Source organism: Bactrocera dorsalis, chromosome 6 (genome assembly GCF_023373825.1).
Source record: "Bactrocera dorsalis isolate Fly_Bdor chromosome 6, ASM2337382v1, whole genome shotgun sequence".
In the NCBI taxonomy this organism is placed as follows: Eukaryota; Metazoa; Arthropoda; class Insecta; order Diptera; family Tephritidae; genus Bactrocera; species Bactrocera dorsalis.
In genome coordinates, this window is record NC_064308.1 from 22,719,570 (window position 1) to 22,741,781 (window position 22,212).

General features: G+C 37.8%; 2 protein-coding genes across 2 annotated transcripts; one reads left to right on the forward strand and one right to left on the reverse strand.

Annotated features, from left to right (window-relative positions):
• Positions 1–6,762: 6,762 nt before the first annotated feature.
• LOC125779505 (uncharacterized) lies at positions 6,763–9,151 on the forward strand. Its single transcript, XM_049460863.1, has 5 exons — positions 6,763–7,877; positions 7,958–8,010; positions 8,079–8,177; positions 8,236–8,404; positions 8,464–9,151. The coding sequence occupies exons 2-5, from the start codon at positions 7,987–7,989 to the stop codon at positions 8,736–8,738; spliced, it is 567 nt and encodes a 188-aa protein (XP_049316820.1). The 5' UTR covers positions 6,763–7,877; positions 7,958–7,986; the 3' UTR covers positions 8,739–9,151.
• Positions 9,152–9,217: 66 nt separating this feature from the next.
• Positions 9,218–10,640, reverse strand: LOC125779359 (uncharacterized). Its single transcript, XM_049460677.1, has 2 exons — positions 10,481–10,640; positions 9,218–10,427 (listed from the first exon to the last, which is right to left on the reverse strand). Exons 1-2 carry the CDS (start codon positions 10,491–10,493, stop codon positions 9,334–9,336), a joined length of 1,107 nt encoding a protein of 368 aa, XP_049316634.1. The 5' UTR covers positions 10,494–10,640; the 3' UTR covers positions 9,218–9,333.
• Between the last annotated feature and the right edge of the window lie 11,572 nt (positions 10,641–22,212).

Here is a 22,212-nt window from a genome sequence, read left to right on the forward strand (position 1 = left end):
GATAACAATAGCATTTTGTCGGAGCCGCCCTTCACTGCAAACATACCCTATGACCATTTGCTCGAATACATAGAATTTGACAATCCTCCACTTCCGGATCCACAAATTCCTCCACATATTCAAGGAACCGAGCGCTTTGTGCAACTGCTGACTAACGTTTCACGTCGAACTATAGAAAAAAATCGCGATGGTGTTATGGCAGTCACGGTTGCAAGTCGAAACGCAACATCTAGGATGGACAGCAAACAAGACCTTAAAACTAATTAATTCTGAACTTTAGAAGTATATTATATTTTGTTTGGCCCTTAACAGTTAAGTTTTTGCTTTATATATAGATATAAAATGATATTGTTAACTGCAATACGATTTCGCGGAAGATGAAAGCTATTAAAGTTTGAATTTTATTTATTATTATTTTAATTTTTATGGGTGGATAGGTAACATATACACACACCGACCACAGCGGCCAACGACCATACCACGCTGAATACATCGGTTCTCGTCCGATCACCGAAGCTTTTTAAAACCCGATCTAAATACTATTATTTTATAAATATCTAATTTATTTTTAAGGGTCACAACGTTTTATTTCTTAAAATTACAAAACCCATGAGCTTTTACATTTCTTGTGTATTGATGATTTAATGGCCAATTTCATAAAAAACTTTTTTAACATTAATCTAAACATCAAAATTAGACCGTTATCTATACAGCTTCTAAAGCTGTTGGAATTTCATTTCGAACAAATCCAGACATAACCACTACTGTTAGTTTTCTTAAAAGATTCAATAACATTTTTGAATGTTTTAAATTTGTGTAGAGCACTTTCTCAAAATTGCAAGTATATAGAGATCTTAAGATCAACTTGATATGCATCACAAAAAGAACGCTGCTGAGAAGGTGTAGCAGCACCTGTACGGTCACAGCTTGATGTTTTCGGCTCCAGTAGTTGTTACTATTTTCCATTTCATTTATTGAAAAAAAAAAAACAAAATGAAAAGTTTCTCGTTAAAAACCGGAGGCTCCGTTTTGATTTTAGAGCCATGGTTTCTTGGGCAAATTTTTTTAGAATTCATCGTAGTTTACGATTTTGATAACCGCTTGGTGCATTTTTTTTGCTCCATACAAATTGACCCACTCTAATGTACATATATATACATTTGTGTATGCATATTTTTTGGGAGCCGTTCCACTTTATTTATTTTTTCTATTTGCTATTTTTTTTTATTATTTTTGTCACTTCACCTTTGTACTTTTCGCTCCACTGCACTTTTTTTTCCTGTTTGTATAAATATGTTTTATTGTTTTTTGTTTTCTTTTTTGTTTGGGGCACTGCACTTTTTGTTTTTTAATCTTAGCGCCTTGCGCTCATTTAGCTTAGTTTCTTTTTTTGTTTATTTTTATATTTTTTGTTCGCAACTGCACTTCACCGCACTGAACTGGATTTTGTCTTGTTTTATTTTTGTTATTCGACTTGTGGCTGTCAATTTATAGTGCCTGTCTCAGAGGCTCGAAGGACCATAAACAAAATCCCCAATTTACAAGGATATGCATAATTCACCTACACCCGCGACCAAGCATACAAATGAACATGCACGATTGATTTCGTGTACAAGTTAGTTAATTTTAATTTTCTTTATAATCTTTAATATACTTAGAATACAATACAAGTTTAAATGTACCTCTATCAGGAGCCGTGATGTTTTAAATAACCGTAGTGCGAAATTGTTGTTGAATTTTATATAATGAACGAAAGCTGCTCACAGAAACCGGGTTGAGACGAAGTCTAGAAAAAGTCCAATAGAATTATGCGTCGACGCAGCTAAATGTATAACAGGGAACGAATGTTGATGATCGATTTGTTTGTGACGAAGTATGCCTTCCATCCCGATGTCCATCCTTTTTGTTGAGTGGGTACATGTGTGGTGAGTTGTGTTGGTGTTGTGTGGTGATGTGAGTGTATGGTAGGGTGGGTCGATTCCGGAATTTTTTCGATTCGGTATTTCTAATAGTGCGGAAAAGTTGCCTTAGTACTTCCTGATTCCCATGCAACTTTTTGTTTTGAGATCGTATTGCATCTTCAACCCGAACCTCGGCCTTGAAATTTCGGAAATTCGCCTAAAATCGTGAAATTGTCTACCTAGCACCTGAAATACGCATCTCATGGCAAAATGTATAAAACAAAAGTTATTTGTCACGTCATTTGCTACCGAAATGGTATATGTGATCATGGCCGTAGGACGAACCGTTCCCGAGATACGAGCGAAAAGGCGGCGCGCCACAGCGCAAGGTCAAAATTGTTGCAGCTCTCAGCTAACCTGTATTGGTCACCCAGAACCCACCGCGTGGAGGTAGCTGCTCTTCGGGTTCCTCCCAAGCCCAACCCAACCAACCAACCATATGTCAGGCTTGTTTTAGTCTGAATCTGTGTCAAATTTATTGATAAAATCAGATTTTGTACTAAACTTTGGCACTTGTTGCCTCGATTTCAGTGTAGAGCGTATAAAAAGATCACGAGATTGGGGGCCAATAACTTTAGAAGATGCCTCTGTCACCAGTTTGACGATTCTCTCGACTGCTACGGTGTGAGAGGGGAATTCACTAAATTTCCATACCTCTGCAGTGTCTCCCGACAGCCCTTTTATGAGTTCTTCGTTAGAAACTGAACAAAGAACTGGTGGAACAGTCAAGGTAATAGTCTTCCAGTTAATCATATCGTAATAAGTATTAGCTTTGAAATTCAGCTTTGGCACTTTATTACATCTAACTCTTCCATTTATGGTGTCAGACTCTGCTTCTCTGGCTGCCAGAAGACGGTCAAGGGCCAACTTTCTGACTTCTATCCGATCGTCAGTCATCATACTAAGGAGAATGTTTTCTGGAAGAGCAAAGAAAGCATTCTGTTGAATGGATGAATCGACAACCTTGCGCAGTTTAGCGGGTAAGTATCTCGACCTTTGAATTGCAGCATAGAGATGGCGCGAGCCATCTTTGATTGAACTGTTGAATCTTATTGAGAACCACAAAGGTGAGTAAACTGTAAGTATGTACTTGACCAAAATCTTTATTTCCTTTGTTGGTTTGTCAGTAGAAATGTATAATCTCAGAATTCTATTTGCACAGGTGAGCCAGCGAGATTTGCACATGTTACCTGGATGCATCGACGCTAAATCTGAGGAACATTGACCGGAAATAACAGCTTCTGATATTTTATAGAGATAAGCTTGGTCTGTGCTAAGTTGGGTCGGATTAATAACCTCAGAAGGCAGGATGGAAAACTTTCAAATTTGACAACAGGCAACTTCTCACAATAAGGGAGCAGTTTACCTATGTCGCCAGAGAATGTATTTGGACTCTTTGAGACACCATCTATGTGTTCGAAAAGAGCACGAAATGGAAGTTCGTTGAAATGTAGAAAACAAACAACCCACTGTAATGGCCTACCTATTCTTTCTTCTAGTTTCCGAATGATTCCACCTTTCCAGCCTGGGTTCGTGTTGGTGCCATCAGCACCGACAACTTCTAGATGTTCCACATCAACTGAATTGTCTTGTAAATCTTGCAATATAGCTTGCGTCTCATCCTCAGCTGACCCGGAAGGAGAGTAGTAAGGTGAGGAAGTAATGACAACCAGGTTCCGCTATAAGAGAAATATGTTCCGCTTTGACAGTGTCGCGGTAGTACTTTTCACATTCGCTGACTTGTGCAGGTGTATTGTCTTTGCGGCCGTCAAAATACCGCCCATATACGGAGTCAATACTTTCGGTGTTCTGGAGCTTAACACCAACACTTTTTTTTGCCCGACTAATCTTGCATTTGTCAGTGACAAAGCTAGCCTGATCCTCTGTTATCAAACCTGCTTTTTTGGCATCCAGAAAAGCCGATGAAACAATCAAGGCCGCTGCTCTATCACTTACTCCAAATCTTTGGGCAGCTAAAGCAGTGTGTTGTTATACTAGTGTGTTTTGTTTGGTTTTAGAGGATGGAAGAGAAAATTCATCATCACCATCGTTTTTCGAAGAATCAATGTGCGACGCGCCTACATTTTTGTCGTCTGTATGAGAGTCTGGCTGATCTGAATGGTCACGTGTTCTAGCTGATACTTTTCTGGTAAGTGTTGATGTTGAATAACGTTTTGAAAGCTTTTCTTTACGTTCATTTTTCTTTGTAATCTTTTTTGTTTCAGGTAGATCAATACTTCCAATGCGACCAATTCTTCTGGTTCTCTGGTCCAAGAGAAATGGTAGGAACATTCCTTTCCTTTGGACAAGTTCAAGAAGAAAAATAAATGCATTTATAAGCAGCGATGTCAAATAATTTTCCGGCAGAAGAGACAAAGTCGTCTCTTTTAGAGCTCAAACCTATTGGGTTCCTTAAAAACATTTTTTTAAGAGTCAGAAATTTCTTATGGTATGTGGTGAGCATTTGTACAACTCTGGTGTGTGAAACTATCGGAATAGATGACTTTTTGAAAGTATTTTCAACCTTTTTTGCAACTATTTCTGTAACCTCTTTACTCCTAGGTTCATAGTTGTCGCCTCGGAGTCGCCCTATACCAAATCTTTCAAACTGATAACACAAAAGAACATCCTGGTAAGTAGGTAACTGGGACTCAGAGAGATTGTACGGATATATGCCAAACACAGGGCATTTCTGTCTAAATTTAAATTTAGATACAGACATTTTGAGTTCTGTGTTTTGTTGAGAGAATATAAGTGATAGCACCTGGCGAAATCAACGACAAAAGTGAAGGAACTCGATGAAAAAATATTTATGTGGAGACCAGTCCGAACGTGTCGTATGGCGCAGGGAAATGAATGTAAGTGATAGAACTCGGCGAAATCACCGACAAGAGTGAAGGAACTCGATGAAAAAATATTTGTGTGGAGACCTATCCGAACGTGTCCTTTGGCGTAGGTGAATGAATGTGAGTGATAGCAATCGGGAAATCAACGTCAAGAAGTGTGGCCGCAAGCCGATTTTCACCTTGCGCTCTGGCGCGCCGCCTTTTCGCTCGTATCTCCGGAACGGTTCGTCCTACGGCCATGATCACATATACCATTTCGGTAGCAAATGACGTGACAAATAACTTTTGTTTTATACATTTTGCCATGAGATGCGTATTTCAGGTGCTAGGTAGACAATTCCACGATTTTAGGCGAATTTCCGAAATTTCAAGGCCGAGGTTCGGGTTGAAGATGCAATAAGATCTCAAAACAAAAAGTTGCATTGGAATCAGGAAGTACTAAGGCAACTTTTCCGCACTATTAGAAATACCGAATCGAAAAAATTCCGGAATCGACCCACCCTAGTGTATGGTGCCATCGGATGTGGTGTATGTAAGTTCGTCCTTAGGGAGCGTCAGTTTCTCCCGGGTAGAGTGTGGGGAGGCTTAACTCATTTAAACAGGTTGGAACCGAAAATTGGACTCAGTCGAAAGTCAAGACAATCCGGCAGATCTAGCTACTCGCGGAAGCACACCTCTGGAAATGGGTAACAATGACCTCTGGTGGCACGGACCTTAATGGCTAACAGTCGACCCGATATACTGGCCAGTTACCAAAAAATCAATCGATACAACACTGCAACTCCGGCCAATCAAGACCTTCGTGAACATAACACAAGAGAATATGCTGGATAGATTCTCATCCTTACCCAAAGCCATTCGAGTTGTAGCATATTTGTTCAGATTCTGTTCGAATGCGTCATCCAATAAATCACAACAGTCATACACAACGTTGGAAATAACTCCAGAAGAGTTCAACACTACCCGCACGAAGCTAATTATTTTATCCCAAAATAAGGATTTCCAGGAAGAGTATGAAGCTTTAACCCAAAAAACCAGCATACCCAAAAAAGTACAATTTTGACCGTAAACCCTTTAACTGATCCCAAAGGTATAATGCGAGTTAATGGTCGGTTGAGCAATTCAGCGGCATTATCATACAACGAGCGTTATCCGATTATACTACTCTATAGCAGTCGATTAGCCAAACTACTCCCCAATTCACCCATCTAATAACCCTTCTTAGTGGCAATCAGCTAGTCTTACGACTTATGGATATCGAAACTGAAAACCCTCATCAAGTCTACCATTCATCAGTGCAAAACTACTCAGGTTATGGCAGCACTACCAGCAGAACGTACCACTTTCACCCGTCCTTTCGCAGGAACAGGAGTCGATTTCTCCAGTCCCTACGACATAAAAAATTACACCGGCAGAGCATGTCTGATCACAAAAGGTTATGTATGCGTATTTGTTTGTTTTGCAACCAAAGAAATACCTCTAGAGCCAGTAAATGATCTCACCACGCATTTATGGCCGCACTCGCACGTTTCTTTTCTAGGCGCGGATGTCACGCCGATCTCTATTCGGACAATGGTACTAATTCCGTTGGAGAATCTAAACTTTTAATTAAAGATCGGCGAGAATTCATGAAGTCATCGAAAATTCAATTAACAACTAGTGAAGCACACCAAAACATCAACTGGCACTTTAAACTTCCAGCAGAGGTGAAAAGTTTAAAGAGCCCCTTGACCCGAAATTCACTTTCGAAGAACTAGCTACCCTTTTAGCCCGAATCGAAAGTTGCTTGAATTCTCGCCCTTTAACACCGTTAAGTGAAGACCCAACAAATTTAGAACCTTTAACTCCAGGCCATTTCTTAACAGGAATAGGTGCAGACAATAAAGCAAGAGTAGTTGACACACGCACCTCTCAAAGAACAATTACCCGCCCAATAACCAAAATAGTCACTTTACCAAATAATTAATCTTATTTCCTTATAGTGACATGGCCCCTCAAACCCGTACGAAGCCAATTTGTAGCCGCCAAAGCAGCCCCACATTTACTGTGCGATCACTCAGCGTGACCCGTAGCATCAGCTCACTCTCCGACGAAGGAACCCTGGTAAGACGCCTACATCGCTTAAAAGCGACCCTTTCCCCCATTCGAGAGGAGTGAGGAAATACGCGTCGCACGGCCCGACGTACTATCAGCCTTTCCCCTATTCGAGAAGAACGAGGAAGTACCAATCGCACGGCCCGGCGCACTCCGGCGTTCAGTAAAACGAACACACAAACACGTCGCCTGCAAGTGCAAAACGATGTGCCAAGTGTAATGGGGAACACCATTCAACCCTACATGGGCACCCCAGTTTGTTCTGCAAAGAACCAGAAAAACCATCAAAGAGCGAAGAAAGATTGCATAGACCAAAACTGACCCACGTTATTGGCCAAGCCGACCCTCATACCAACAGTCATGATCAAAGTTAAACACGATGGCAAGTGGAATAAAATACGAGCCATAATCAACCCGACCCGAAAGGTGACTATAATTGCGTCAGAAATGGTTGAAAGATTGAGGTTACCGAAAACGTACCTCGACAAGATTAATGAAACCCGGATTATTCACCTCCGATAACAGCACCGTGATCGCACAAACACCGTACTCGGTTGGACTTTAACCGGTGCTTGTGCGATTTAAACCCAAAATCCTGCAAGGCGGCCGGGATGTTCACACCAAATGAACACATCCCTGCATTGCCCTCCTAACTCGTTTAAATAGGAGTAATAAATGCAAAAAACACCCAACAGCGCCAACATAAAAACGAAGTACCCAACAAACGGAAAGAAAAAATAAAATAAATCACCACTCAAATATACATACATCTGAATTGTTACCCTAATTTTACAAATTTTTATTTTATTTGGCATACCGGCAAACACAATATAATATCTGAAAGAAATATTTAGGGAGTTCACAAGTCGTACTATTTGTCGTATTTGGTCTATTGCGCTATTGTAATACAACAGTTGTAAAAGTTTTGTTTTTGCTTCGCAAGTAAAATTTTAATATCACAATACAACTCTGAAAGGTATGTTTGCCTTGCTATTTGTGGATGCTATTCGATCAACTGTTTCTATTTACATTCTGATTTTGTTAATTTGTCTGCAGGCTAAAAGTTAAAATAATTAAAAACAAAAATGGAATCACCCCGAGATAATGACGTAAGTATTCTTGAATTGGAAGAAATATATGTAAACATGTATTACTAAAGAACCTTTTTTAATTTTAGGTCAAAGCCAAGCGTATCCGTTGCAACCCAACCCGTAGATGGGCGGCAGCAGAAGAAAAGTCTCTAATTGAGTTTTTGTTGGAAAATCGGCAACTTGAGGTTTGTTTTTATTTATTGAAATATTAAATTTAATAATTTGGAAACATATATTTAACAGAAGCCGTCCGCTCAAGCTTACTATAAGCAATTCTGCATGGCAAATAATCTAACCATGGAGTGGAAGCTTGTGCGTTCTAAAGTGCGGAACATGAGAGTGGGCTACAACAAAGCGATGACATGGGAAGGTTCGACGGGAGCAGGTAGCATGAGTGGTGAAACCATTAAAAGTGGGTATTTTAGATGTTTCAGTTGCCAATTTATTTGAATAACCTATATTTCATTTAAGGTACTCTACTAAAAATGTGCACTTTTTTTTACGAGCTCGAAGACATTTTTGGGAGCAGAGTTAGTGAATGTGCCGCAATCGAAGATACGATGGACGCTGAGTATTTGGATTTTGAGGGTGCTGTAGAAACTCAGATAGCAGTACCGATTGAAGAACCGGAGAGCTCCCAAGGCCCAGATTTCGTTAACTTATATTTTTATTTATACATTCAATTAATTAATGTTACGCCTGAAGTGCCAAAAAATAGTTTTAAGAAACAGCCGAAAGCTCTGTAATAACGCTGCGATAGTCCGGAGTTTAAATATGTAAACATTTTAATTACATAAGGTGTTCGTCATATCTAAAACAACAAAATTTAATGTAATAATTTTTTATAAAAGTATAGCTCATTCTATAATATAAACCATACAAATAAAAGTTTCAAGCTTTTTACGAAATTCACAAATATTTAATTGTGTAATTTATATTATAAAATGAGCTATACTTTTATAAAAAATTATTGAAAATAAATTATTAAAGGTAAGTTCCAAACAGTATTACATTGAATTTTGGTGTTTTAGATATGACGAACACTTACATATATACGATTTTATAAAACATATAAATGCTGTAATTTATAAAATAAATATTTGTTTACTTTTCTATAAAAGCTAAAAAACAAAAGAAAACAAACAATCCGACAAATGCACGTATGTGTATATCTATATATATATATATCTAACCAAACAATTTAAATGAAATAAAATTTGTCTGATTTAGTGAAATTAATCATTTATTTTTTGTAACATTTGAAAGCAAAGCGTCATACCGAATTCTGTACAGGTAAAGTTAATTTTTTTATTTCAATGAATATTTATATAAGTAAAAACGTTAAACAATAGGCTGGGTTTGAATAAAGTTCAGTAGACTATGTCTAAGGTTTGTTGATGGTAATAAATTTACACTGGGTTCCACGCTGCTTTCATGATCTTTGTTGTTGAAATTTATAAAAATGTTGTGCAAAATACAACAGACCATTATCCACTCATTACACTCTCTCTTGTTTTGGATAGTGTGCAATCTGAACTTGAGTTCTTTTAGACTTGAAAATTTTTCTTTCAAGATCCCAAAACAATTTTCAATACGTACGCGGTATTTGGAAAAGTATTTATTGAAATTTTCTCTTTCTTCTCTGTTATATTCTGTACTATTTTGCCGAAACGGGGTTACTAAAAATGGCTTTAATGGATATGCACTATCTCCAGCTATCCATTGCGAGGTTGACAAAAATCTATTGGGATGTTTTGAGAGCAAACATCCCGAGAACATTTTCGCATCATGAACACTACCCGGGTAACCAAGTGTAAGTTGTCTTATGCGTAGCCGATGATCACAAATAACTTGAATTTTTACAGAATATTGGCGCTTACGGGAAAAAAATATTTCGTGATTCCTCACAGGTGCTTCGGCCAACTTAATTTCAGACCCATCAATGTATCCAACACACCCAGGCATTTCCTTTTCTGTTGCTGCAATAAGCTTTAATCGCTCCCTTTCATCGGGCCAGTATAAAAACCTTTGTTTCAAGTTAATAATAGCTTTAAAAACTCGCCTGGTTACGATCTGAATGGTACCGCCATCTCCTATACCAAACAAGGATGCCACTTTACGAACCGAAAGTCCTTCACCTGATGATCCTAATCGAAAAAGGACGATCTTAAGTTGTGTATCGATCGAAAGTTGTGCTGCGTTATAATGATTTCGAAACACATCATCATCTTTTATTAAGTTTAGAAGGTAAGCAAATTCTGTTTGGTTTAAGCGCATCATTTGGCAAAATCTGTTTTCGTCAAAATGCTTTAATACATTCCGCTCCCAATGGTTCGACTTAGGAACTCCTAAGTGAGCACTTCGACGATTGTTCAATAATATAAGCATATTCACTCTAAATTGTTCATCCACTTCTTCCTGCTCATCGTCATCACCTAAAAGAATTACATTTGCAAAAAATTTTTGGAGGAAATAGTGGACAAATTACTTAATTCCAACATGAGTATGTCTTGTAACTATTTTTCGCAGCTATTAATTTGCTCTTTTCACTTCTTCTAGGCATTTTAATTTTTATGAATTTTTTCTGTTTTGTTTGAATCAGCTGATTAATTGCAGAAATAGCGCATGCAATAGTGCATTAAATAGTACAGGGCGCTCACAAGATTCGTTTTACAACTATCATAATTTAATAGGCAATAGACCAAAAACGACAAATAGTACGGCTTGTGAACTCCCTAATTAATATTATCTGATAAATTAAAATATAAAACAAACATTTGTTTTACATATTATATTGGATTGTGCAGGTCGCCGTAAACGCATAAAATACATACAAAAGTATTTATTTTTGGGTATTACTATATTGGACAGCGCAATCCAATTTCTAACAACATACACTTACCGTGCGATTCTGTCTCAAGTCTCTAAATTTGAGATTTAAAGTTAGAGACAATTTTTGAGACTTGAGACGATATTGCTATTCTGTAAATGACAGTCACAAAATCTATTACATTTCATTATTCAGAGATGTTTTTACACTTGAATGAAAATAAATATGTCGATAACAAATATTAAATTTTCTATAACATAGTCAAAAAACATAATTATAAATAAAAATAAAAATATATGTTGACTTTGTTTCAAAATATTTATGAAATTTATGTAAAATTGACTTATTTTTCATCTTTTTGTGTTTGAGTTGCTTACAAAATATAAAGAAACGACAATCGATTAATATCTATGATGATCTCTATTCAGGATATTCAAAATAGCAGACAAGAGCTCTTTTTAGTTTTGTGCATTGTATAACCCTACAAGTAACAAAAGAATCAGCTGTTTTCCAAGAATTTTTCACAGCTGAGATCACCTGATCGAAATCTGCCCTTTTTAGGCACAGAGATGTAATTTAAAGAAATTACTAGATCAACTTTTTTGTGAAAAAGTATTTGTAACGGAAAACATTAATGAAAACTTTCAAGAATATTTTTGAAACAAAAGTTTATTGGATATTTATTGCTCTTCCTCACCACCTCTGAGGTTATATATACAGTTTTAAATCAATCTATTTATTATAAAAAAATATGACTAGACAAAAATAAATATATAAATGAAAAATATAAAAATGAATATTAATTACATTAAAAATATAACATTGACAATATATGTCAAAACAATCAACTGGAAACTATTTTAACAAAAAAAAATTAATATAAAAAATCAGGTACAATTCAGGAACAACAACAATAATATTCAAAACAATCTACTAAATAATAAATAATATTTACAAAATATTCTAAATCACCCACAGCGAAATACTTATTAAAAACCCTATCAAAGGAATAATGGTGGAAAGAAGGATCCTGTATCTGGTACACGAAAACACTTAAAATACAAAAAAAAATATTGATAATAAGCGTAGAAACCCAATCGCTAAAATTCTCGTTTCAAAATCACAGATCAAGGTAACTATGGAAATGCGGCCTTCGACAGATAAACTTTTTGACAAATATAAAATAATTCAGATTGATAGACATGTATACATATAAATTCCGACTCATATAGACAGACAAACGGACGTGATTACTATTTATGTATAACACACAAGAACTTTACGTTTTTGAAATCACTTTGTTTTACTTTTTTATTAAAAGCGTTTACTAGGAAATATGTTATAATTCTAATGAATAGACATTTTATAATATCAGAATTACAATTTTCACAACAATAGTACGGTTCTACGTTAACCATTTTTTCAAATAATATTTGGGAAAACCCGATCCTATGGCAAGTAGAATCAAAATGCTGTGTATAAATATCTTCGATTTTTGATCGAAAATCTATAAATTCAATGGGTGGTTTTACAATTTGGCAATTACTATAATGCTTTTCTGAAGTGAAGAAAAAATCCTCTTCAGTAATACCACCATCAAATCTTGGCAAGGGCATTAAACAATTATGTTGTTTAAAATATTTATAGTACAAATAACCGCAAAAATACACAAAAGCATTTTTATGTAGAAAGCTGCTTTCATCTACGTCCACATTTACCTCGATTTGTATATTTTGAAATGAGGTAGAATTGGTAGGTCTTGGTAAACTTTGAAAAGTTATATAGATATTTTTTTATAACATTGGAAACATTTAATAATATATTGATACAATAATTAATATTTTGGACAAAACTGATTAAATTTAATATTTAGGAATTTAAATAATCGAAAAATATTTGAATATTTTATAAAAATATTGTTAAAATTATAAATTTTAAAACCTAACACGGCAACACACTATAGCAGATTTGAGGCATTTGAACGTTTTAGTAGTAGAATATTTGGGGTGACTAATTAGTAGCAGAATATTTGAGGGCAACCCGAACCAAGTGCCTAATTTGTAGTCGAATATTTAAGGGCAACCCGTACCAAGTGTCTCAATATTTTGAGACTAACGCTAGAGACTGTTTGGTGAATAGTAACTACTCACAAATTGAGATTTTGCCTCAAAATGAGTCAAATAGAGACTAGAGACTGGTTACAGAATCCCGCTATTATTTTCACATATTTACTTAACAATTTATATTTGATTCATTCATTATTACCTTCTTGTTCTACGAGCACAAATGACATGCGTCTTTCAATCGTTTTATTACTACCCTTTTTGGGATTTTCTTTTGGGACTATTGACAATTATATATGTTTTCTCATTCGCTCTCATTCAAATAAATTAAAAAATGAAAGAAACTTTTTCTCATCGCATCTAGGCAAACAAAAAAAAAATAACCAGAACAAGGACCATAAATCTTTCTCAGAACTTTTCTCTCGAAAACTCGCAACGTCGACTCATCGGTTGTTGTCATCGTCCAAGCCTCTGCACCATATAGCAAGACGGGAATTATGAGCGACTTATAGAGTTTGGCTTTTGTTCGTCGAGAGAGGACTTTACTTTTCAATTGCCTACTCAGTCCGAAGTAGCACCTGTTGGCAAGAGTAATCCTGCGTTGGACTTCCAGGCTGACATTGTTGGTGGTGTTAATGCTGGTTCCTAAATAGACGAAATTATCTACAACTTCAAAGTTATGACTGTCAATAGTGACATGGGAGCCATGTCGCGAGTGCGACGACTGTTTGTTTGATGACAGGAGATATTTCGTCTTGCCCTCGTTCACTGCCAGACGAAAAAAAAACACCCCCAATGAACACCAACAATCAGCCTCGGATGAGAGACCCCCCTTTTGATGACGACCAAGACTACGAATTGAGGGCATGCACCTGGAATGTTCGGTCCCTTAATTGGGAAGGTGCCGCTGCCCAGCTGGTTGATGTCCTCGTGAAAAGGCTGAAATCACCGCCGTTCAAGAAATGCGATGGACGGGACAAGGACAGAGACGAGTAGGTCCTTGTGACATTTACTACAGTGGCCATATAAAGGAGCGCAAGTTTGGTGTGGGATTCGTGGTTGGAAAGAGACTCCGTCGCCGAGTACTATCATTCACTCCGGAGAATGAACGTCTAGCCACAATTCGCATCAAAGTGAGGTTCCTCAACATATCGCTGATTTGCGCCCACACCCCGACGGAAGAGAAGGACGATGTGACCAAAGATGCCTTTTATGCAAGTGTTGAGAAAGTTTCTCTGAAATTTTTCAAAAAAATCATAATAATTTTTTATTAAAAAATTTTGTGTTAAAAAAAATAAAATTCATTCTTAGCTCAACTTTGACCATGAATAACTTTGACGGAAGTTTTGAAAAGTTTCAGTAGAACGTTCAATTTCCTACAAAAATAATTCGGTGCCGCAGCAATGTATCAATTAGTTTCGCAAAGAAAAAATTAATTGCAAAAAGTACGAAAACCCCATGTTATTTAAATGGGAAATAAATCGTCGTTGCAGCACGGGTTATTATCAATATTATGAGCTCATATGGATTTCATAATTTTTTTTAGGGCATTTACTAAAATGCAGACTCAAAAATAAATATGGGAAATAACGGACACCCTAGTACATAAGCTCTGTGTTTACTGTATCCATGAAAGCAAGCGCAGTTTTAACTGGCAATTTCGCTTCATTCATAAAAGCAGATACCATAACCTCTCCCTGGGCATGCTTTTGCCAACTAAAGTTTTTTTTGCGACGATGGCAAATGCAAAAAATTATAAATTAAAAAATTTCTACTTTTCCAGCAAATCCGCAAGCCACAGAAAAAAGTGTCAAATGTGACAACATAGCTCTTGTCGATTTTTCCGCGGTTCGCAATAATCTACGTCGATATGTATGCAAGTCCATACATCTTTTGGCACGATTCCGATTACTTTGGCGGAGGGGTAAAGAAAAGGAATCTCCGTATATCCGGGGTATGTGCAGATAGGGAAGCTTCTTCAGAGGAGGAATATAGTGTAAAAATAACTTATGTTTTCTAAAATATTCCTGATTAAAAATTCAAAAATTTACACTAAAAGCACATGGAATTTCTCTATGTTTCACTAAATTTTTTTACATTTTTCATTTGGTACATTTAAATATACACTCGAAACATTGAAATAAGTTCATATACCACTTTTATTTTGTAATATGTATTTTACCAAAATTTATTAGTTTAAAAAATATTTAGCACGATGTGTTGCAAAGGTTAGATTGTTTACAATTATGAGGAAAACGAGCGTTGCCATATCTAATATGTAGGATTCTTAACGATATTTCTTTGTTTGGTTTTTTGCGTAATTCTTTTTTCTATATTAATTAAAATAAAAAGTACTTCCCAAAATTTGTATGTTATAATTGAGTTTTGAACACTTTTTCCATATACATACGAGTACATGCATATGTATATGTATAATATGTGATTTATATTTAATAAACACAAATAAGTAAACATTTATGATAATATTGTGAAATTTATATCATATCGAGCGAATACCCGGGGTGACCGAAGTACTTTTGCGTAGAAGTCCTCTCTGCGTTGGCAGCCTTCGGTCGCGCTCTAAGAAAATAACCCTGGTCGAGCGAATACCCAGCGTAACCGAAGTACTTTCGCGTAGTACTCCTTTCTGTGTTGGCAGCCTTCGGCCGCGCTCTAAAAAAATAGCCCTGGTCAAGCGAATACCCGAGGTGATCCAAGTGTTTTAATATTTCATTCCGTAATATTATTGTATAATATTACTTATTTGTTTATTAAATTTAAATAAGAAGTATACTATACTTTCACTTTATTTCGTAATATTATAATATAATATTACTTATACATATCGTCACCTAAAATGCAAAATAGTTTATAAGTTTTCACAAGGTGTCGTATATTGTCATATATGGCGTAAGTCATAGTTTTGTACAACTGTTGTAGAGCCGTTGTTGCTGTTTTAAATGCAAAAATATAAATTTGACGATACAATCTGCGTACTGTGTTTATTCAGTGCAACTTTGAATCAGCTGTGTTTGTTTATCTTTCTTCTTCTTATTGTTTGCATTTAGTTGAAATAAATTGGCCGCAAATTCGTTAAACGAATAAGTAAATGGATAAAATGAGCACGAACGGTGAAGTTGAGGTAAATATAATAGAAAATGCTGAATTATTTTTTAATTTAAACGTTTGTGAATACTTTCTTTTAGTTTTTCCCAAAACGCAAGCCCTACAACGCCCAAAAGCGTTGGGAAGTTGCCGAGGAAAAAGCATTGATTGAATTCCTTCTAGAGAATCGCGATTTTGAGGCTTGATGTTATTTTTTAGGGTAAAAGGAAACTATTAATTACTTAGTTATTTACAGAAACCATCGGCACGGCTATTTTATAATCGCTTCGCGAATGAAAAACAAATCCTGGTCGAGTGGAAATCAGCGCGGTCAAAAGTAAGAAATATGCGATCTGCATATAATAAAGCGAAGGAATGGGAAGGAAGTATTGGCGCTGGTTGCATGGATGGCGATACTATAAAAAGTGAGTTTGTGTCTTCAATTGAATATCATTGTTAATACATATGAATCAACTTTATATAGGTGTTTTGCTCAAAAAGTTTCGCTATTTCTACGAATTTGACGATATTTTCGGTGCCCGACTAAACGAGTTGCAGTTAAAAGCTAAAGAAGTGGAGCTCAAAGAAATTGAAATATTTGTGCTAAAAGACATCAAACAACTAGAGCTACAGATGAAAGAGCGAATCGCCATGGAGGAGCTAAAGCTGAAGTACAAATAAGTTTTTAAAACTGATTTAGTATACGAAAAGACCAATTTTTCTATTTTTTACTTTTGTTTTATTTAAATTTTTGTTTATGGTATAATTTTATTAGTACATTTGTACGTATGTATGTATTTTTTTTAATGATTCTATTAAAAATTACTGTAATGTATATTTGAGGAAATATACTTATGTGTATATACTTATATGTATATCTATGTATTATCTATAATTTGGAATGTTTCCTTTGGAGTTCAAGTAAATTTTCTTGGAATATTTTTAATTAAACTGTTGTACCTTAAGCATGAGTTTTTCTTCTAAAGTATATTTAAAAGAAAAATGTATGTTTTTTCATTTATAAATAATCCATATAATTACCAAAATCTTAAAGAAATAATTTTCCACCAAGATTGTCGAAATCTCACACTGTGCTATGTCGAGTACGCTACTGTTCTTCTTCTTCTTTACAGGCGTAGACACTACTTACGCGATTATAGCCGAGTCAGCAACAGCGCGCCAGTCGTTTCTTCTCTTCGCTACGTGGCGCCAATTGCATATTCCAAGCGAAGCCAGGTCCTTCTCCACTTGGTCCTTCCAACGGAGTGGAGGACTTCTTCTTCCTCTGCTTCCCACGATGGGTACTGCGTAGAATACTTTCCGAGCTGGAGTGTTTTCATCCATCCGTACAACATGACCTAGCTAGCGTAGCCGCTGTCTTTTAATTCGCTGAGCTATGTCAATGTCGTCGTATATTTCGTACAGCTCATCGTTCCATCGTATGTGATATTCGCCGTGGCCAACGCGCAAAGGACCATAAATCTTTCGCAGAACCTTTCTCTCGAAAACACGTAACGTCGACTCATCAGTTGTTGTCATCGTCCAAGCCTCTGCACCATATAGCAGGACGGGTATTATGAGTGACTAGTGGAGTTTGGTTTTTGTTCGTCGAGAGAGCACTTTGCTTCTCAATTGCCTACTCAGTCCGAAGTAGCACCTGTTGGCAAGAGTTATCCCGCGTTGGATTTCTAAGCTGACATTGTTGGTGGTGTTTACGCTGGTTCCAAGATAGACGAAATTATCTACAACTTCAAAGTTATGACTGTCAACAGTGACGTGAGTGCCAAGTCGCGAGTGCGACGACTGTTTGTTTGATGACAGGAGATATTTCGTCTTGCCCTCGTTCACTGCCAGACCCATTTGTTTTGCTTCCTTATTCAGTCTGGAGAAAGCAGAACTAACGGCGCGGGTGTTGAGACCGATGATATCAATATCATCGGCATACGCCAGCAGCTGTACACTCTTATAAAAGATTGTACCTGCTCGATTACGTTCTGCAGCTCGAACTATTTTCTCCAGCAGCAGATTGAAGAAATCGCACGATAGGGAGTCGCCTTGTCTGAAACCTCGTTTGGTATCGAACGGCTCGGAGAGGTCCTTCCCGATCCTGACGGAGCTTTTGGTCGCGCTCAACGTCAGTTTTCACAGCCGTATTAGTTTTGCGGGGATACCAAATTCAGACATTGCAGCTCCTTTTCGTACTGCCGAAAGCAGCTTTGAAATCGATGAAGAGGTCGTGTTTGTCGATTCTCCTTTCTCGGGTCTTTTCCAAGATTTGGCGCATGGTGAATATCTGGTCAGTTGTTGATTTACCAGGTCTAAAGCCACACTGATAAGGTCCAATCAGTTTGTTGACGGTAGGCTTTAATCTTTCACACAATACGCTCGATAGAACCTTATACGCGGTATTAAGGAGGCTAATCCCACGGTAGTTGGCGCATATTGTGGGGTCTCCTTTTTTATGGATTGGGCATAGCACACTTAAATTCCAATCGTTGGGCATGCTTTCGTCCGACCATATTTTACAAAGAAGCTGATGCATGCTCCTTATCACTTCTTCGCCGCCGTGTTTGAATAGCTCGGCCGGCAATCCATCGGCCCACGCCGCTTTATTGTTCTTCAGGTGGGTAATTGCTATTCGAACTTCTTCATGGTCGGGCAATGGAACGTCTGTTCCATCGTCATCGATTGCGGAATCGGGTTCGCCTACTCCTGGCGTTGTACGTTCACTGCCATTCAGCAGGCTGGAGAAGTGTACCCTCCATAATTTAAGTATGCTCTGGGCATCGGTGACTAGATCACCTTTGGGGGTTCTACAAGAGTATGCTCCGGTCTTGAAACCTTCTGTAAGCCGCCTCATCTTTTCGTAGAATTTTTGAGCATTACCCCTGTCGGCCAGCTTATCGAGCTGTTCGTACTCACGCATTTCGGCCTCTTTCGTTTTCTGTCTGCAAATGCGTCTCGCTTCCCTCTTCAACTCTCGGTATCTATCCCATCCCGCACGTGTTGTGGGCGATCGTAACGTTGCGAGGTAGGCAGCCTGTTTTCTCTCCGCTGCGACACGGCACTCCTCGTCGTACCAGCTGTTCTTTTGCACTTTCCGAAAACCAATGGTTTTGGTTGCAGCTGTACTTAAGAAGTTTGAAATGCCTTCCCACAGTTCCCTTATACCGAGTTGTTGACGAGGGCTCTCAGAGAGCAGGAGTGCAAGCCGAGTAGAAAATCGTTCGGCTGTCTGTTGTGATTGCAGCTTCTCGTCGTCGAACCTTCCTTGTGTTTGTTGTCGTGCGTTTTTTGCTGCACAGAGGCGGGTGCGAATCTTAGCTGCAACAATATAGTGGTCCGAGTCGATGTTAGGACCTCGAAGCGCACGCACATCTAAAACACTGGAGACGTGTCTTCCGTCTATCACAACATGTTCGATCTGGTTGGTAGTTTTTCGACCCGGAGACAGCCAGGTAGCTTGATGGATCTTCTTATGCTGGAATCTAGTACTAAAGATAACCATATTTCGGGCCCCGGCGAAGTCGATCAGCCTCAACCCATTTGGGGATGTTTCGTCGTGGAGGCTGAATTTACCGACCGTAGTGCCAAAGATACCTTCTTTGCCCACCCTGGCGTTAAAGTCGCCAAGCACGATTTTGACATCGTGGCGGGGGCATCTGTCATAAGTGCGCTCCAAGCACTCATAAAAGGCATCTTTGGTCACATCGTCCTTCTCTTCCGTCGGGGCGTGGGCGCAAATCAGCGATATGTTGAAGAACCTCGCTTTGATGCGGATTGTGGCTAGACGTTCATTCACCGCAGTGAATGATAGTACTCGGCGACAGAGTCTCTCTCCCACCACGATTCCCACACCAAACTTGCGCTCCTTTATATGGCCACTGTAGTAAATGCCACAAGGACCTACTCGTCTTTGTCCTTGTCCCGTCCATCGCATTTCTTGGACGGCGGTGATGTCAGCCTTTACTTTCACGAGGACATCAACCAGCTGGGCAGCGGCACCTTCCCAATTAAGGGACCGAACATTCCAGGTGCATGCCCTCAATTCGTAGTCCTTATTTCGTTTTCCATGGTCGTCATCAAAAGGGGGGTCTCTCATCCGAGGCTGGTTGTTGCTATTCGCTGGGGTTGTTTTTTTACGTGGCGGGTCCCAAACCCAGCGCACAACCCTATGTAGGGGATATTTCGCCTTCTCACTTCAGCTCGCCTTCAAACTGATGTTCTTAGGCTACCCAGAGGATACTTGGTCAAAGACCGGAAGTCATGAGCTGCTTGAGTCATATGTAAAAGAATCGGTTCTGGCCACTCCGAAGTGAATGGCGATCAGAGAACTTTCCTCACTTGCGTGAATTTCTACACATGACTCCATCCTCCGACTACTATTACATAAACAAAAAAGCTCCGAGTGCCTAAACATATAAAAGTGGAAGGTTGAAACAATACATATTAGCTAGTTATACAAACTAAGCTGTTTCATTTTGTATAAAATTTAAAAGAAAATCTCTGGTGTTACATTCTAATGGTAAGTCGAACTGAGGACCTGGAACTTCATTTCCGTCTTCATTTTTAATGTGAAAATCAATAAGAATGTTGTGAAGAATGCAGCACACAGTAATCCAGTCGTTGCATTGATTCTTATTTGATCTCGAATGCATTCTGATTTTAAGTTCCTTAAGGATACCGAATTTTTCTTTCAAATGACCAAAGCAGTTCTCGACTCGTACACGGTATTTTGAGAAATATTTGTTGAAACTGTGTTCTCGCTGCTATTTTGTCTGAATGGCGTAATTAAAAAGGGCTTCAGTGGATAGACACTATCCCCAGCTATCCACTGCGAGGTTGACAAGAAACGCTCCGGATGTTTGAAGAGTAAACAGTTCGAAAATATTTTTGCATCATGTACACTACCCGGACTGCATCATGTACACTACCCCAACTATTAACTGCCTTATTCTCAATTAATAATCACATATAGCTTGAAACTTGGCCGCATATTGCCGTTTGCGAGAATAGTGCACCGTATGCTCATTAACAGGAGCTTCTGATAGTTTAACCTCAGAACCGTCTACATATCCAACACATCCCGGCATTTCTGTACTGGTTGAGGACACAATTTGCTGCCTTTCTCTTTCATGGGGCCAAAATAGGAATTTAGACTTCAATTTTAAAATGGCTTTAAATATCCTCCTGGTTAGATTGTAAATAGTGCCCCCATCACCAACACCAAAAAGGGAAGCTACTTTACGCACAAATTGTCTTTCACCGGATGATCCTAAACGGTAAAGGACAATTTTAAGCTGCAATTCTAATGGGAGCTGCACTTCACTTGAACTTGTGTTAAAAATTTCGTCATGCTTTATTAAGTTTAAAATATAACAAAACTCCTCCCTAACCATTTGATTGAACCTGTTATCATCGAATTTTCTGAGCACCGTTTGCTCCCATTCGCATGATTTGGGAATGCCAAGGTGAACACTTCTGCGATTATTTAGCACACAAAGCATGTACGAATTAAAATTTTCAATCGCTTCATCTTCCTCGTCGCCTGGAAAATAGTAAAGGTGTGTAATAAATATGTAAATAAATGCCGTAAAAAATGTAACCCATACTCGAATTCATATCCAGTAAATTAATCATATGATTTAGGCACAAAACTGGTACAATTTTGTCTTTTTCACTTGCGCGAGTTAATTTATTTACTCGTTATGAATAAAATAAATATATAATTTTAAGTCAGCCAATGAGATTGGTTCTGACTGATCCTTTATTTGTATAATATTTCAACGTATACACATGTACTACAATATTGAATATATTACACTTATCTGTACAAGTGTTACAAGTGGTAACTTGTTACTCGGCAGTCGATAATGGTAAAGTGACCTCGAGGCTATTGTTCCAGTTGCTTATATAGGCTATGCTTATCGCTGCTCATACTATTGAGATGCTAGTTGTTTACTAGTAAATAAATATTTGGGTTGTTATTGTTTGTTGTACTGATAGTGCGCTTCTATTGTTCTAAGATAAAGTTGTTTTGATGATTTTTCTTTAATGTTTACTGAAAGATAAGGTTGTGGTTAAAGGTTAAAGTATTAACTCTCCCCTCTCTTGTGAAAAATAGATCTCCCGATCTATACTTCAGTCATGAGTAGATGAGTCATTCCTACACGTTCTATGGTAGCGTTGTAGTTTCTTAGATATACAGTTGTTTGATAAATT

What these genes read in the sequence shown, in the direction of transcription:
- LOC125779505 (XM_049460863.1), top strand. Translation starts at nt 7,987, where the DNA reads ATGGAATCACCCCGAGATAATGAC. An exon ending in TGGAAAATCGGCAACTTGAG is followed by an intron (nt 8,178 to 8,235) that starts GTTTGTTTTTAT and finishes TATATTTAACAG; the next exon opens with AAGCCGTCCGCTCAAGCTTA. An exon ending in GAGTGGTGAAACCATTAAAA is followed by an intron (nt 8,405 to 8,463) that starts GTGGGTATTTTA and finishes ATTTCATTTAAG; the next exon opens with GTACTCTACTAAAAATGTGC.